General features: G+C 43.2%; 2 protein-coding genes across 3 annotated transcripts; one reads left to right on the top strand and one right to left on the bottom strand.

Annotated features, from left to right (window-relative positions):
• Positions 1-2,821: 2,821 nt before the first annotated feature.
• usp12a (ubiquitin specific peptidase 12a) lies at positions 2,822-7,487 on the bottom strand. Its single transcript, XM_055881932.1, has 9 exons — positions 6,903-7,487; positions 5,759-5,839; positions 5,387-5,600; positions 5,024-5,259; positions 4,683-4,759; positions 4,478-4,561; positions 4,164-4,361; positions 3,996-4,074; positions 2,822-3,719 (listed from the first exon to the last, which is right to left on the bottom strand). The coding sequence occupies exons 1-9, from the start codon at positions 6,948-6,950 to the stop codon at positions 3,618-3,620; spliced, it is 1,119 nt and encodes a 372-aa protein (XP_055737907.1). The 5' UTR covers positions 6,951-7,487; the 3' UTR covers positions 2,822-3,617.
• A 218-nt stretch (positions 7,488-7,705) lies between these two features.
• rpl21 (ribosomal protein L21) lies at positions 7,706-10,957 on the top strand. 2 transcript variants are annotated; one of them, XM_055881934.1, is made up of 6 exons: positions 7,706-7,793; positions 8,561-8,639; positions 8,845-8,906; positions 9,710-9,822; positions 10,303-10,453; positions 10,833-10,957. In XM_055881934.1, exons 2-6 carry the CDS (start codon positions 8,573-8,575, stop codon positions 10,920-10,922), a joined length of 483 nt encoding a protein of 160 aa, XP_055737909.1. In that variant the 5' UTR covers positions 7,706-7,793; positions 8,561-8,572; the 3' UTR covers positions 10,923-10,957. The 2 variants fall into 2 exon arrangements, with proteins under 2 accessions (XP_055737909.1, XP_055737908.1); XM_055881933.1 differs by having other exon boundaries at positions 7,760-7,793; positions 8,568-8,639.
• Positions 10,958-17,369: the final 6,412 nt, after the last annotated feature.

Raw genomic sequence — 17,369 nt, 5'->3', positions numbered from 1 at the left:
CTTTTACCTTACTTGTCCAGTTATCCCAAAAGGTAAAGAAACTAATTGAAAAATATTTTCTTCCACCTACCCTGTTAATGATTTCTTGCACAAAAGATTCAATTTTGACAAAACTCCTCGTGTTTTTTGATCTTCTGATTCAGAATCTATAGAGCATTTATTTTTTTCATGCTACCATTCTAGTAAACTATGGATTGAAATTCATGAATGGTTGTGTATAAAATCTCCAAAAATGGCATTATGCTTATCCTTGTAATTCCGATCATAACTATTTTATTAACATTATTATTTTTTGGCCCAAATATTATATTCACAAATGTAAATGGGTGGAAAAATTCCTTATGTTGTAGTTTTTTTCATTGAACTGTTGCAATTTTATAAATCCCTCAAACTTGTGAAACCTAAAAAGTTGGAAAAATTATTAGAAGCTATGTCTCTGAATGTCTGTTAATGTCTCATTGCCTGGTCGCCTGGTGTTCAGTTATTTAATTTTTTCCATTGTATTCACAGGAATGTCCCTGTATTGATGTGTAATATTTGTATTATTGTTGCCATACATTTTTTTTTTAAATTGATAAACAAAAAAAATAAAAGATAGTATTGTGCGCATCCCCCGTGTGTGTGTCAGCCTATTTTTTATTTTTAAGTAACTGTCCATTGTTTCCAGATTTCTATGAAATATGACCTATGATTAATGACAGTAAGAGTTGAATAGTATTCCTTCCAAAATGTTTAATTAAGTATGTTAAAAAGCAGCTTTTCTGTGTTGGAATGGTGTGGGCATACCCCAACAACATAACTAATGGTGTGGGCATACCCCAACAACACAACTAATGGTGTGGGCATACCCCAACAACATAATTAATGGTGTGGGCATACCCAAACAACATAACTAATGGTGTGGGCATACCCCAACAACATAATTAATGGTGTGGGCATACCCCAACAACATAATTAATGGTGTGGGCATACCCCAACAACATAACTAATGGTGTGGGCATACCCCAACAACATAACTAATGGTGTGGGCATACCCCAACAACATAACTAATGGTGTGGGCATACCCCAACAACATAATTAATGGTGTGGGCATACCCCAACAACATAATTAATGGTGTGGGCATACCCCAACAACATAATTAATGGTGTGGGCATACCCCAACAACATAATTAATGGTGTGGGCGTATACCAGCAGCATACCACCCTGAATACCACTGCAGGCTTGCTTCTGAAGCTAAGCAGGGTTGGTCCTGGTCAGTCCCTGGATGGGAGACCAGATGCTGCTGGAAGTGGTGTTGGAGGGCCAGTAGGAGGCACTCTTTCCTCTGGTCTAAAAAATATCCCAATGCCCCAGGGCAGTGATTGGGGACACTGTCCTGTGTAGGGTGCCGTCTTTCGGATGGGACGTTAAACGGGTGTCCTGACTCTCTGAGGTCATTAAAGATCCCATGGCACTTATCGTAAGAGTAGGGGTGTTAACCCGGTGTCCTGGCTAAATTCCCAATCTGGCCCTCAAACCATCATGGTCACCTAATAATCCCCATTTTACAATTGGCTCATTCATCCCCCTCCTCTCCCCTGTAACTATTCCCCAGGTCGTTGCTGCAAATGAGAACGTGTTCTCAGTCACCTTACCTGGTAAAATAACGGTAAAAAAAAATAAAAAAATACCAGTCATGAATAAAAATATTGATGCAAGTAGACAGAATGATGACATCATCCTCTATGAGGTAATAGTAAGTATTTTTGAAATGGTCTGTTTGAGATACTAGTTTGAGGTGGGGTTTAGGTATTTTTTCTCAAATGTATGCTTTGGCTACAAATACAAGTAGGCCATAGGACGAGTCAACAACATTATTTGGGTATAAGTCAAAAGAATATTAACTTTTTTTTAAAGTAAGATTTTTACTGGACAGTTACTTTAGACAGAAAGATGCCTTCATCCTCTATGAGGAAATAGAGGATGATGCCCCTGCACATTGTTAAATAAAATAATAAACATTGACTCTGTACTGGTACCCCCTGTATATAGCCCTGCTATTGTTATTTACTGCTGCTCTTTAATCATTTCTAATTCTTATCTCTTACTTTTTTAAATGTCTTTTCTTAAAACTGCATTGTTGGTTCAGGGCTTGTAAGTAAACATTTCACTGTAAGGTCTACACCTGTTGTATTCGGCATGTGTGACAAATAACATTTGATTTGATTTAAGTGCAGTGACAAGTTATGATTTGTTACCAGGCTGTGGTATCACCATGCAACAAGATCTCATGGTTTGACCAATTTTACTTCAGATTCCGACATTTGCCCACATTTCTCCAATGCCATGTTGACGTGGTGTGCTTCTTTCCTCATCCTAGCCCCATGTGTCTTGCTATTCTGGGCATGTCTATTCCATAATCTGTCAGCCACCTCCTCCCGATTCTCATCCATCTTCTATCTACCCTTATCCCTCATCACTCTCAGTTCCTCTGTGCTTGAAGGCCTTCACTTTCCATCATTAATTGATTAAGTCTGTCTTCAGATGTCTGTAGGTGGCTAGTCAGTAGTCTCCTCCACACACCTGCCTTAGGTACAGTGTCCTAGCATCATCTAGCCCCGTTTTTGTTAAGGCAACCGTGGGTGAGCAGGGCTGCTTACATAGGCAGCATGACTGGAGGTGTGAATTCATTAAAAATACACTGCTGTTGTGCTGTTGCAGTATGAACCTGTAGAGACCAGGTAGAACCACTGAGGGGCAGTGCTGAGACAGGATGAGTCATCAGTGTGCACCTGGGGGAGAGGAACCAGTCTATGAAAGTAGAACACACACTCTCAGCCTGTATCTATTATCTTTTATTACATTTTTCTTTAAAACAGAAAATGACCATTTTACAACAGGCCGTCTCGAGCAAACCCTCACATAAACCTTGCCAACGCCTACAAAACGGTATCAAAAGTGCACCATAGTGACAATACATAATCTTCTCAAGGTCTTATATTTTTTTCCTATGATAATATCATCTTATTCTCCTCATATTTATACAAATACCACTCTGTGCACGGTAGAAATACACGACCCAAGTGTCCCACACTTGGAACACTCACCTCCCCACATGCAGTCAACTGGTCTGCTCTGACTAGGCCCCAGCCAGGCACCAAAGCAGAGTTGCAGTCTGAGGGAGTGTGCAGACGCCTGGCCGCTATTACAACACATGAATCATTAAATACCCACTCACCCCACCCAAACCCCCATGCTATAACCATCACCTCAGTCACACAACCTCTGTACAACCGTCATTAAACAGCTTTCCAACTCACAAAACTTTGATACAACGTCCACTGAACCTTTGACACAACTCCCTGTAGCAGCATCTCCAGCCTAAGTGACAGGGTGGGGGAGGAAGGAGGGAGGTAGGAGTGGGATGGGGGAGGTAGGAGGGAGGGGTGGGGGAGGTGGGAGGAAGTGGGGAGGGAGGTAGGAGGGAGGGGTGGTGGAGGTGGGAGGAAGGGAGGGTAGGGGGGACTGAGGCTGAGCTTCAGTAGGTGTGTGACACCACAGAGCGGTTTACACTAGTATGGTCCACTAGTATGATCCTCCACTCCACTGAGAGGTACTGTCCTCTTCAGGGCCAGTCAGTCTCTTGACTGATAGAATAGGATGTAGCCTGACTCAGAGTTCTTTGAGATCTCAGAGGTGAGGCCGTAGAACTCCTCTATGGCCTGTGCGTCTATCTTCTGCAGAGGGAAGGAGAGACAACACGGGTCAATGGGGTCACACAAAACACAAGGGCACACCCATGCATGTTCACACACACGTTTTGTTCTTCCATCCTCGTGGGGACCTACCCCTAATCCCTAACCCCTAAACTTAAAATAGCCTTTGTCCACATGGACATGGAAAATGTCCCCACAAGGGAGAGTTTTTATTTGTTTTACAATCCTTGTGGAACTTTTGGGGATTTGAAGTCCCCACAAGGATAGAAGAACCAACCTACACATACAATATCTTACCTCTACAATGTCGTCATCAAACAGCAGCCAGAAGTCGTGACTCTTCACAATGGCAATGTAGTGTCCTCGGTTTGGACCACTGAAAACAAGACGAGGAAGTCAGCAACACACTCACAACCTTAAGGGTCAGTTAGAATACTTTTAGACAACCTAGTAAACAACACTGACCTCCCACAATGCACCACGACGGCAACCAGGTCATAGAGCCTCTCGGGATTGGTTGCGTCTCCTGAGGTGTTGAAGAGGCGGAGCTCCAGAGGGAAGACGACGCGATAGGACAGCTTGGTGTAACGCTGCAGCTGCTCCATGTACTTGAACCTCTTCAGGTGTAGAGCCAGGATCATAGGCAGCTTCTTCACACGCATTCTGGGGGGAGGAGTCAATTACAGTGGACACACAACCTCACACAGCGATAAACACGGTCATCACAGAATAATACTTTTGTTTACTTTTACAATGAACACAACACTGCCAACACCGACCTTTTGTGTGCCTCCTGTTTACTTCTACATTCTTCACAGTAGTACTTATACTCACTGCAGAGAGTCTCTGTGTTACTAAACCCCCTGGAGTGAGAAATGGAGAGAAGGAGAGGGAGGGGTCAGAGTACTTGGGAGTCACACGGAGCAAGAAGCAATACACAGGTCAGTCAGTATGTAATGTGTTATTGTAGTCAGGTGTTCTTACCTGAGACAGTGTGTGATGGAGGTGTTCTGTTCCACATCCACTGACAGGTCCAGGAAGTCTTCATCTTTGCTGCTGATCTGTAGGGAGAAAACAGCATGACTAGAGTCAGATAAAAAGGTGAATGCACCAATTTGTAAGTCGCTCTGGATAAGAGCGTCTGCTAAATGACTTAAATGTAAATGTAAATAAAAACTTCATTTTGTCCATCTTCCTGCCAACAGAATTTGAGCCTGCTCTCTACAGCGTATCACCGACATGCATTGCATCCTGCTGACCACAACAACAACAGGGACATCACTAGTTGATGTGGGCGAGGGGCTTCAGACTCAGACGGTGTGTACCGTTTCACAGGTGAGACAGCGCGTCTCGTTGGTGAGGGTTCCCTGGAAGATCTCGTGGACCCAGGTGGAGGGAGGCGGGGCGTTGCTGTTGTTGTTCTGGGAGTCGAGCGAGCCATTGGCCAGGCGGCCGTTGGTCTTGTCCTGCTTCCTCTCCTCCTGCAGCAGGTCAGCGATGGTGTTGAGCAGGTAGTTCAGGAACTCATGGGCATCCTGTTGCATGTAGTTGTCAAACAGCTCTGCAGAGAAAGATGGAGAGGAGAGGACCAGAGGAGGTGGGTAGGGTACAGGGGAGAGGGTCAACCTCAGGGGAAAGAGGGTCTGTCCCCCCCATCCCGAACTACAAGCATACCGTCTCCCGCTCACCATTCTCCTTGCGTAGGCGCGTGATGAACTTCTTGGGTGGTATGACTCCCACCTTCCTCTTCTGGTTGGCGATACTGTGGAACAGGTCGGCCAGGCAGGTCAGCAGGTTCTCCTTGCGTCGGGGCTGGCTGCGGTACGCCAAGATCTTCTCCCGGAACGGACGGCAGAAGTACAGCGCCTGCAGCACCGAGTTACAGTAGCACGTGTTCCCAAACTGGGGGCCAAATACAAGGATAGATACAAAGAGTAAGGCAAAGAGCTGGACACACAGGCGCACACACACACTATAACCGTCTGCATGGATAAGGCACATGTGATCTGTAACAAAGATTATGCAGACATGTGCATGTGAACTTCGGCACTCTCACTTACATTGACCAATCCGAAGTAGTGCTCGTTGACAGGGAACTGCTCTGAGCCAATCTCTTTCTCCAGAGCGGAGGCATTGGCGCCCTGTAATACAAAGTGCTGATATTTTTGGCATAGGTCGATGGGAGTGTGTACCAATCAATAGTTCCAAATGGAATTTCATATCAAATGCCAATAGCTGTCAGTGGGAGGGGGGGGCAGAACGACTGTGTCATTCTTTGTTAATGGAACATGACCCTAACCATCAGAGGCTGTGAAAATGCACAGCAACTAGGATTTCCTGAGTAGGTCTACATGGACAGAGGTTGGGTTTGATCGTAAAAAATTAAATAAACTAAATGTATGATCCAAATGAATGACGTCTGTCTGACAGGTTTGCCAAACTAAGTAGTCATCTTTGTAAACTGGGCACAATATGACAGTCAGTCAGTCAGTCTTGTCTAGCAGCTGATCATGTCGTCATCTGCTGTGTTCCAGAAATAGCTCGCGCTTCGGAAGAATTCAGAAAAGGGGGTTTACAGGAAGACAACTCACTATATCGTCAGTCACAATGCTATATCTTACTAACTAACTACTGTAACTATCTGGAAATGTTGGCTAGCTAAATTAGCATTCACATACAGGAAAAGCACAACTGTGAACATAACTTTGTTAGGTTTGACATTGATCGTGGAGTTGAGTAAAATCAGCGAACAATTACGCAGTTATGTTGATTTAGTATTCAAATTGTGTCCAGTGTTGGCATGCGTTGACCTCCACACTGCTTTACTGCAAAATGAACGTGCAAGCTAGCTAGCCTCGGTAACTAGTTAACGTTACAGTGCCAGGTGCTGAAGCCGCAGAACTATGCAGTGCCGTCACAGTGCGGGAGGAGATAAACATCACTAATTAATGCAAGATCATACATAAACAGCTCACTAATATAACAAATTAAAGGCCTACGACATTAGTTATCATAGCTAGCAATAGAACGTAAGACAAAAACAATGTCGTGTCAGTGAAGCCAGGAAAACTGACTGGGTAGCAACAGAAAAGCAGACGATTTTAACCATCTTCCATGTCACGCAAGATGGTAATAACACAACCACAGTTGTCGTGCCACCCTCTCATCACTTTGCAATGTGTTTAGTAGATGCCATTTACTCACCATGGTACAAAAAGAGGCAAATTTGGAAACTGTCATTAGGATTTCCATTCGCCTAGCGCCATCTTCCACCCAATCACCGCGAGGAGGACTCCCTTGTGACAGGGCACACTGGACGGGCGATGGGAGCTCCGCTAGGTCTTAGAGGGTCATGTCTGGAAGCGATCCATCTTTTGTTAAATTAACGTCAGAGTAAGGAGAATACGGTAAAGGTTTGGAAAATATGTAGTTAGCTAAAATGCAACAACAACAAAAAATCTACTTTTACGTTAATTTGACAAAAGCTAGATCCCTTCTAGCCGTGACCGTTTTAGATAACCCCCATCCGATGTCCATGTTCTGTGGCGTACATAATATAACATTCACAAATATGCCCACATGAGCAATTCTGGACACACAGCTGTGTTGAGAATGACGACTGTAATTAATGTCAAACTCACTGAAACTTTGATCAGGCTTTTTAGACGAGATTTCAATGTACTTGTCTATAACTAGCTGTCACGTGCAGCAGTTCATCAATCAATTATTTCGATAATGTACAAGCACAACAAAATCTGCATTATTTTAACAAAAATGTATCAGATGAGTCGTTCAGCAGTTCACTGACATGTACTGGTTATAGGACGCTTCACAGTGCCTCAACATTCCAATAGGAAAGGAAGTTAGCTATTATCTGATCTGAAATCATTTAATAAATTGTACCGATGGAGCTTAGTCATTAAGGTAGATAACCAAAACTGGACTTAGATCAGCACAGAGGGGAAACAAATTATTCTACCCGGCATGTTTGTTCAGGCAATAGGAAGGCCATGCTTAAATCTATTTTAGAAGGAGGAGTTTCGGGTCCTTTATTCTCTCTTTCCGCCGTACCCGCCATCTTGCGAGCTACCTGGGGTAAGATGTGCTCTGCATTTAAAGACCGTAAACTTATAAAATGTCGTTTTAAATGCATATGAAGACATTGACATAAGTATGTTAAAACATACTCTATATTTGAGGCGAGAATTCATCCTTTAAAGACCGTATGTGTGGCATATAGTGACACGATTTGTTAATGGGGTAACAGCGTGGCTGCTGTTAGGCCCCATGCGGGCCTAACCACTTGCGTTCGCAGGATTTGTTATTTCTTAGGCACAATGGCATACACAGTCGGAAAATTTGACATACAAAATAACTTAACTTTGGTGCAACGTAGCAGTTAACTTAATTGTCAATCTGGGAAAATGAAGCGGTATTGGACTGAGTTTGCGAGCTAGGTAACGTTAGACTTCAATAGCTAACGTTCGTTTTTTGGCGTTGGATTTTTGACTGACGTTTCCATGTTTTGCGTGTCCCCTTATTGTTAGTACTGGTATGGATCTTATAATAATCACTAGCTATGATTTGGAGAACATTGTTTTTCTTTGCAGTAAAATTCATTTTGTCACAACAGGTTGCAGGCTAACGTTAATCAGACAGTATTGGTAATTTAGTTACATAGCATAGATCATAGGTTGGGGTTAAATTAAGTTTTTGTATCTGACAGCATTACACCCATTGACTGTACTAAACCCTAGTATACAAAGTCCTAAACCACTCTTGTAACCATACATTTTACAGCAATGAAGAATTCCTACTTTGCAATTGGGTTTATCTAACATTTGAATGTCCATGTTTTCAAGTAATCAGGCATCATGACGAACACAAGAGGCAAGAGGAGGGGGACGAGGTACATGTTCAGCAGGGCCTTCCGCAAGCATGGTGAGTTCATATCAGAAAGACTGAAGATATACTGAAATGTCTCGTTAGGTCACTACTATTTCTGAGTTATTTAAAATAAAGAACTCGAGATTAGGGGTGTTACTGGCATGATCCACAGCTGAGTAGCCCTCATTAGTTACTCCAAGCCCATTTTAGATTTGTTGTTTTGGTTGGTTGTGAAGAATCAATGTACTTTTTTCCTCAGGTCCCATTCCCCTGTCCACGTACATGCGTATCTACAGGAAGGGCGATATCGTTGACATCAAGGTAGGGTTTGTTCCACCTTTTCCAGGTTTCACTAACCATGTTTCCATCTATCCATTTCATGCTGATGAATTGCCTGACATGAAAGTCACCACCAGGCTGACACCAAACAATTTTATAAATGCAGACACAATTTGTTTGTTCTATAGGGTGGGATCTTTTTGTGTCAAATAAATAATGCAAAAAATTGCAGTGGAAACATGTTAGTGTGTATATATTGATATAATAACTCATATCGAAGTACATTTGTAGTCATGCAATGATATGGTGTGGACCTCCCACTACAGTATTTGTACTTTATCACCCCGGCCAAGCACCTACTGTATGTTTGAACTTGGGTTGTTAGAGAAACGCACACAAAAAATCCCCGCAATTGCAGGTCATGGCATAGCACAAGTTCCAGCAAAATTAAGGCTGTATAGAATTTCAAAAACATTCAAATACGTTTCACAACACATTGTGTGCCCTCGGGCCACTACTCTACTACCACAAATCTACAACACAAAGTCTGTGTAGGTGTGTCCCTGCTGTACCATAAGGTGTATTTTATATTTTCCCAGATTTTATTGCTTGTCATACTTGATGTGGGATAGAGTTTCATGTAGTCTGTTCTGGACTTGGGGACTGTAAAGAGACCTCTGATGCGCCTTTTCGTGCAGGTTTTTGAATATTCACATGAAAATCGGTTGCAAATTGGATGGAAACCTGGCTATTGGTAGTGACTGCAGCGTAACTAAATGAGTTATATTTTGCTTTTATTTTGGACTTCACCAAAACCCAACTAAGATTGTGAATGTCTCCTCCAGGGTACAGGTACCATCCAGAAAGGAATGCCTCACAAGTGCTACCACGGCAAGACGGGCAGAGTCTACAACGTAACCCAACATGCTGTCGGCATCATTGTCAACAAGCAGGTCAAGTAAGTACGGTGATGTATGGTGGATTGGTCAGTATCGGTTTCCTTTCCTGCTTGGCCGAGTTTTAGGTCTTTCATAAAGGAAATTGATGTGCCCTGCCGGTATCTTTGTAATGGAAGGTTGACGTTGCAGAAGTATGATTGCTGCCTATCTGAAAACCCCACCTTCACTTTGCCACCTGGGCTGTCCTATGTCCTAAGTGGTCATTCATGTGGGGGACAGTATTTGTACTTTATCACCCCGGCCAAGCACCTACCGTATGTTTGAACTTGGGTTGTTGGAGACGCACACAAAAAAACGCAATTGCAGGTCATGGCATAGCACAAGTCTTTCACCATTTGGAAGCATTATGTTTTCTGATAAGTCAGGGTCTCAATTACGCTGCTTACATCCATCTTGTGACCAGTAGCCTTTTGTATATTGTGCTGACCACATCCCTGATTTATTTCCAAGCTGAAAACGGTCTCCCCTTCTCTCTGTAGGGGTAAGATCCTGGCCAAGAGGATCAACGTACGTATTGAGCACGTGAAGCACTCTAAGAGCAGGGACAGCTTCCTGCAGCGCGTCAAGGAGAACGAGAAGAGGAAAGTGGAGGCCAAGCAGAAGGGCACCTGGGTCGAACTGAAACGGCAGGTATGGAGAGCACATTTACCTGGGCCATTGTCAGTAGTGTTTTAACGGGCTGTACATCCTATAGCTCTCTAGGACCAGCCTTGTTGGTACCTATTCTACGTAATTGAACATTCCAGATAGTTTGAAGATATAGAAAGGACATCAACACATCTAGTGGATTGTTTTGATTGTTTGACGCATTCTGTAATGGTAATTCAGCCATGTCCTCATTTCTGATAGTCCTTTGAATTGTTCACCCACATGTAAAATGTATGCACACATGACTAAGTCGCTTTGGATAAAAGCCTGCTAAATGCCTATTTTTATTGAACTTTTAATTATTTTTATTTATAGTGGCATCTCATCTGTGCATTTGTCCTTTCCTCATCTCCCCCTGCAGCCCACTGCTCCCCGTGATGCCCGCTTTGTCAGCACCAAGGGCAATGAGCCCCAGCTGCTGGAGCCCATCCCCTATGAGTTCATGGCATAACTATGCTGACCAAAATAAAACTGTTTCTGCACAGATTTATGTGAACTTGAGTCTCTTATGTACACTAACATGCAGGGATGTTGGTAACTTCTGTGTCTAAAACTACCCAATGGAAAAGGACATGGTTTCAGGGCAGGGGGAGAACTGACCCTTGCGATGCCTTGAGTTATGTAGGTGCTGTCCAGGGAGACTTATGTTGCTGCTGTTGTTCAATGATTGTCTTTCATTGATCACTCGTAGGGAAGTGAAATGCGATTTCTATTTCACCGGCAAACTGAGAACTACAAGCACAGCAGTCTCAAAGTATACACACAGCTTTTACTCAACCCACTTCAGGCACTCTACACTTGCAATTGAGTTGACATTAATGTGAAGTGTTTTAACACTTTAAATGAGTGCTGTCCATTGTCAAAAAATAAAGAACATCTGGGTGTATGTTGATTTAAAATGGATTGGTTGTGTTGCAAATGTCAATGTTCAAGGTGGACTTTTTCAAAATGTACACTTCTGAACTTTGTCTTAACTGTACTTCCTGGAAATAACTGCTTGTACACCAATCAGGCCAGCAGGTGGCAATGTGCCTTCTATAGAAGCTGCAGTATTGGTTTGGGAAACAACATCCTTGGACTGATCCTTGGATTACTTATTGTTATGGATCCCCATTCTCTACTCTTCCTGGGATCCAGCAAAATGAAGGCTGTATAGAATTTAAAAACATTACAACACATTGTGTGCCCTCAAGCTATTATTCTAATACCACATCTACAATAGGCTGTACATGTCTCCACAGTCCCCGCTGTTCCAGAAGGTCTATTTATCTAGCTTTTTTAAAATCAGATCTTACTGCTTGTACGAGTTACTTGATGTGGAATAGCTTTCCATGTAGTACATGTGTCATTGTTCCATAGTACAGATTGAATGCCCAGGCTCCTATAAACACGCCAATGGTCATAAACTGCTACTGAGAATACATCTGAAAAAGCTATACCCTGTAAATGTTTGTGTCCTATCAGATTTAGATGCATTTGAGAGCTGTGTTTGCCCTGTTCAGTGAACCCTTAAATGCCCTTCAAGTACAATCACAACACAGGCTGGTGTTCAGTCTTTAGTGTAAAGTACATCCAAGTGTTACATCTCTTTTCTGGTGGTGTGACCATGCACCCATGCCTGTTGTGTGTCATGTGGTACTGTTTGACTGTGTACTTTGTGTGTGTAGGGAGGAGGGACTCCCCCTGTCCTATCTTGACTTGTGCTGTTTAATCAGCAGAGCCTGAATGGCTGACTGGGTATCTGACATATGTTATCGCATCCTACCTCAGTTCTTTACCCAATATTTACTCCAATTAGGACCAGTTTACTGAGATAGTAGCAGCAGCTGGGAGAGAGAACTGACACTCAGGTAATGAGCCATATCGTGAATGTATATGAAAATGTATCACTTTCTTTAATGAAATGTCATGCTTGATGAGTTGTGTTTATCTGAATATCGGTCTAGTTCTATGGTATGTCCTGTGTCGTTGCATTTTTGAAAATGCCTCTATTTCCCCCCGATTCTTTTAAAATGCAGCCAATTTCTGATATTTTTTTTCCCACTAATGGTCTTTTGACCAATCATATCTGTTGCCCATAATTGGGCAAATGATATGAATTTGTTTGCCTGTGTAAATACAGCCTATTAGTGTTAGAATTCCCATTGGTGGGATACTATCCCCCATAAAGACCTCAAACCTACCCCTGTTACCCCTGGCTGTCTCCATAAAGGCAGAAGATAACTGGTGGAACAAGTGTCTAACAAGCTGAATGAATACAATCTGGGGTTACACTCAAAATCAATGTGATCAATCAGTAGCGGACATCCAAATCCCTGGTTATTGATCAGTGTAGACTGCGTTGAGGCCTGAGTGCTTAGATAACTGCCTATGGTGTCGGGCACCTACCTTTTCACCTATGGAGCTTCCTTTAAACATAGTGATATCTGTATCGTCAGACAGAACAAGGATATGAGAGTACGAAAGAAGGAAACGTATTGAAACTGTGTGAATCTGCTCTCACTGACAGAATGGGCCTTCATCTGGAGCGCTGACTCATCTGAGTTACTGATTGAAGGAGGAAAAAGTAAACAGTCTGAGAGGAAAAGAGGGAGGGAGGAGAGAGAGAAAGGAGGGGTGGTGTGGAACGGGACTTGTGGATAAAAGCCATGGATCACTATGGGCTCCTTAATCACACACGTTCGACACACAGATTGAGGCTGTCAACTCAGCCAGCAGCCCAGAGCAGCCATATCGACCTTGTGTGTCACACATTAACCACACACACCACTGGTGGAGGGAGGAGAGCAGAAGCTGTATGGGATGATAATAACGACAGACATCAGACTATGTCTTTCTCTTTCTATTCACAATGTTTCCATGAGTTCATGTTGTTCTCACACACCTGTCAACCCTTCTTGTTTCACCTCTCTCTCTGTTTTTCTTTGTCTCTGGCCTGATTAGAGTCTGATTAAAACTGCTGAAGGACTGCCAGTGAGTAAATGAAGGGTGTATTTGTGTCCGTAATGTGAGTGGGAGTGTGTGGTATGTGTGTGTGTTTTCGTTTGGGGGTGGACAATAGAGCTAGGAAATCCCAGGCCAAACACAGAACACACTGTATCTCTCTGGGGAATAGGTGGACAGATAGGGTCTTTCTTCCCCCCTGTACTTGTCAGTAGTGGTTATCAGTGAAGACCATGGTCATATACAGAACTAGGGTTATTGATCCTGCCAGTGGAGGGATTGGGCCAGTGTGACCGGACAGGGAGAGGTTGATAACGGTGGCGGGTGACCTGAAGCGTGGGAGGGAGCAGAGGTAACACCCTGGAGTTCTTAATAGGCCTCATTCAGAGAAGTCAGCCAAAGGTTTCTCACCAGATCATGGGAAAATGACATATGCATGGTAGTTGGTCTCAAGTTTTTAGGAAATGGACATACCATATTGTATTGAAGATTTTGTTTTGTTTTCACAATTAAGTATCCTTGTGGAAACATATTACATTGTTAATCTAAGTCTACATAAAAAGCAGTGTCATAGTTGGGAGTAGGTTGAACGGTCTTCATAATTGCATGACTCAGTCTTGTGGGTTACAGAGGATCACAATGGGAGAGAGTAGGAGAATGAAGACTGGGTTTTGACTGTAAATCCCAGTATGGAGCTGGTTGATAAGACCACGATTAGAGCTGTAATTTCAATGTGCGTTTGATGACTGGAGACGGACAGTCACTTAGCTCATACTACGAATGCACACAGACAGAAGATAGCGATGCACAGTGTCAGGAGCCTGGATAACAATATTAAAGCCTGCAATCAGTCAGAGAAAGGTAAGTTCAAGGACCCGAATCACAACAACTGCTGGCTAGTCTGCTCAATTTACCAATAACATCATTTAGATCGGCCTCCCGGGTGGCGCAGTGGTCTAGGGCACTGCATCGCAGTGCTAACTGCGCGACCAGAGTCTCTGGGTTCGCCCCCAGGCTCTGTCGCAGCCGGCGACCGGGAGGTCCGTGGGGCGACGCACAATTGGGCTAGCGTCGTCCGGGTTAGGGAGGGTTTGGCCGGTAGGGATTTCCTTGTCTCATCGCGCTCCGGCGACTCCTGTGGCGGGCTGGGCGCAGTGCGCGCTAACCGAGGGGGCCAGGTGTTTCCTCCGACACATTGGTGCGGCTGGCTTCCGGGTTGGAGGCGCGCTGTGTTAAAGAAGCAGTGCGGCTTGGTTGGGTTGTGCCTCGGAGGACGCATGGCTTTCGACCTTCGTCTCTCCCAAGCCCGTACGGGAGTTGTAGCGATGAGACAAGATAGTAATTACTAGCGATTGGATACCACGAAAATTGGGGCTAAAATGTAAAAAAAAAATAAAAAAAAATCATCATTTAGATCTAGAAAATCAGAGCCAGAAACCCAAACACATCCATTTGCAAGAGTGGCTATTTTGGCTGCGTTCAGTCAAGCAGCCCAATTCTGATACTTTTCCACTAATTGGTCTTTTGACCAATCACATCAGGTCTTTTCAGAGCTAGTCTTTTTCAGAGCTAGTCTGATTGGTCAAAATACCAATTAGTGAAAATTGGGCTGCCTGTGTACACACTAATTGAAAGGAAAACCCCAAACTCAGACACTAGGCCTTCCATGGAATGAGTTTGAAACCCCTGCAGACACTTCTCGTCACAACATAACACATATGTGTTATAGCGTGTGTGACAGCATGGGCAGCACCATTGAGGCTATAACCCATAGGAATTCCCACCCAGTTGACTACTTTAAAATGGTGGAAACATGCAAGCCCTCAATGGCAATGTCCATGCTAAGACAGGTTATATCCATGATGAGTTCTTTCTCTATCAGGCTGTGTGCATCGATTCACAACAAGTCACTGTTCCTAACTTCCTCCAAACAGGAACAAACTAATGTCAAATGTAGGGTGATAAGTGAATAAAATCACAAAGCATCTGTCCAATATTCATTTATTAAACATCAATATTTCGCCAAAATAATGAAAATACTTATTAGACTACCGAGACAACATTTGCTTTCCATTTAGTTAACTTTCCATTGCGTCAATTGAAACACCCCTGTATTATCCAATAGTGGTATCGCCCAATAAAATATATCCTCAGGTGTGTCAATCCATGTAGTGTGGTAAATGACCTGCTCTCGGTTTTGTTAGAGGTGGTTCTTTACCAAAACACTGTCATCTTTACCGCCTATACAATTAAAATGGGGGAAAAGGATACAAGTCCCAAAAAAGTTTGATTTGTTATTTTGTCAACTGCGAAGCCACCTTCAATAAATCTTGGAAATTAGATGCCCATCTTTGTAAGCACACAGGTTTGGTGTGTTTATATCTGTCCTGCCCAGCTATAGCCTCTTTCAACAGATGGTCCCAAAGAGATCAGATCCTAGCTCCTAGGGCTTGAAATTCACATTTCTGTTAGATCAGGCAAAGACTGGACATCCTATTTTTTTTTTACTGATAGATGAAAGTTAATGTGTCTGGGGGTCAGAAACACATGGGTATTATAGTGTTTGTTACAGAGAGGAATCCATGATGTTGATGTTTCTCTTCCACAGAAACCCTTCTCACTGAAACTGTGATGAGCTTCTGGATCCGCTACCGGCTCACTATACACGGGCTGAGCCACAGTGGAGAGAAGCCATACACGTGAGTGTGAAGCTTCACTATCCTAAAGGGCAATGGTTCACTTCACTGTCAATGACTGGTTTGTTTGAGTCTGGATGGCTGATCTTTCATTCTACAATACTACATTGTTGCCTTTCCAAGCCATTTGTCAAGACAACCAGTTGGCTAAAGCAAAGCAGTAGGTTGGCTCCGAGGCTAGGGTTTAGTTCTGAATGTGTTTGAACCAGAAATGTTACTGAATGGACTTGAGTAGTAGCCTAACTCACTGTGACACTTCCACTCTACCAGTTTTGAGTGGGTGAAGGAAAAGTGACGGCCATATCAGAAAATGACAAACATGGGTCCTACTGCACAAGATTGAAAACGCACAACTGCTGCCCTTTCAGTGAAGATGACACACACACTGGCCTCTACGAGGGTCTTTAGGCTCTACCACATCAGCCTGAGCTCTGACCCTTTCTCATAGGTGTAACTTTTAGGGCTGTAAGAGAATTTGCTACTTTTTGTCCCAAGTTATGTTTGGGGCAAATACAACAAATTACAGAGTACCACTCTCCATATTTTTAAACATAGTGGTGGCTGCATGTTCTGGGTATGTGTGTAGTGGTTAAGGACTGGAGAGTTTTCAGGATATATATATTTTTAAATGGAGCTCAGCACAGGCAAAATCCTAGAGGAAAACCTGGTTCAGCCTGCTTTCCACCAAACACAGGGATATGAATTCACCTTTCAGCAGGACAATAACCTAAAAACCCAAAGCTGAATCTACACTGGCGTTCCTTACCCAAGATCACAGTGAATGTTCCTGAGTGGCCGAGTTAGTGTTTACTTGAAGATATGTGGCAAGACTAAGACCTGAAAATGGTTGTCTAGCAATGATCAACAACCAATTTGACATTTTGAAAAGAATAATGGGCAAATATGCACAATCCAGGTGTGGAAAGCTCTTAGATTTACTCAGAAGGACTAACAGCTGTAATTGCTGCCAAAGGTGGTTCTACAAAGTATTGACTCAGGTGTGAATACTAAAGTAAATTAGATGTCTGTATTTCATTTTCAATATTTTGCTGAATTGTCTAAATATGTGTTCACTCTGTCATTGTGTGTAGATGGACATGGGATCTATTTAAGTCATTTGGAATTCAGGCTGTAACACTGGAATAAGTCAAGGGGTAGGAATACTTTCTGAAGACACTGTACCTATATGGTCACTGTTGGGACAGCGTTGTCGATTCCCATATGAATGAATCTGATGACTGATGTGGTAAACTCCTCAA

This window comes from Salvelinus fontinalis, chromosome 25 (assembly GCF_029448725.1).
Source record: "Salvelinus fontinalis isolate EN_2023a chromosome 25, ASM2944872v1, whole genome shotgun sequence".
NCBI lineage: Eukaryota > Metazoa > Chordata > Actinopteri > Salmoniformes > Salmonidae > Salvelinus > Salvelinus fontinalis.
Note: the sequence above shows the minus strand (reverse complement) of the source record. Positions and strands in the feature narration are given on the sequence as shown.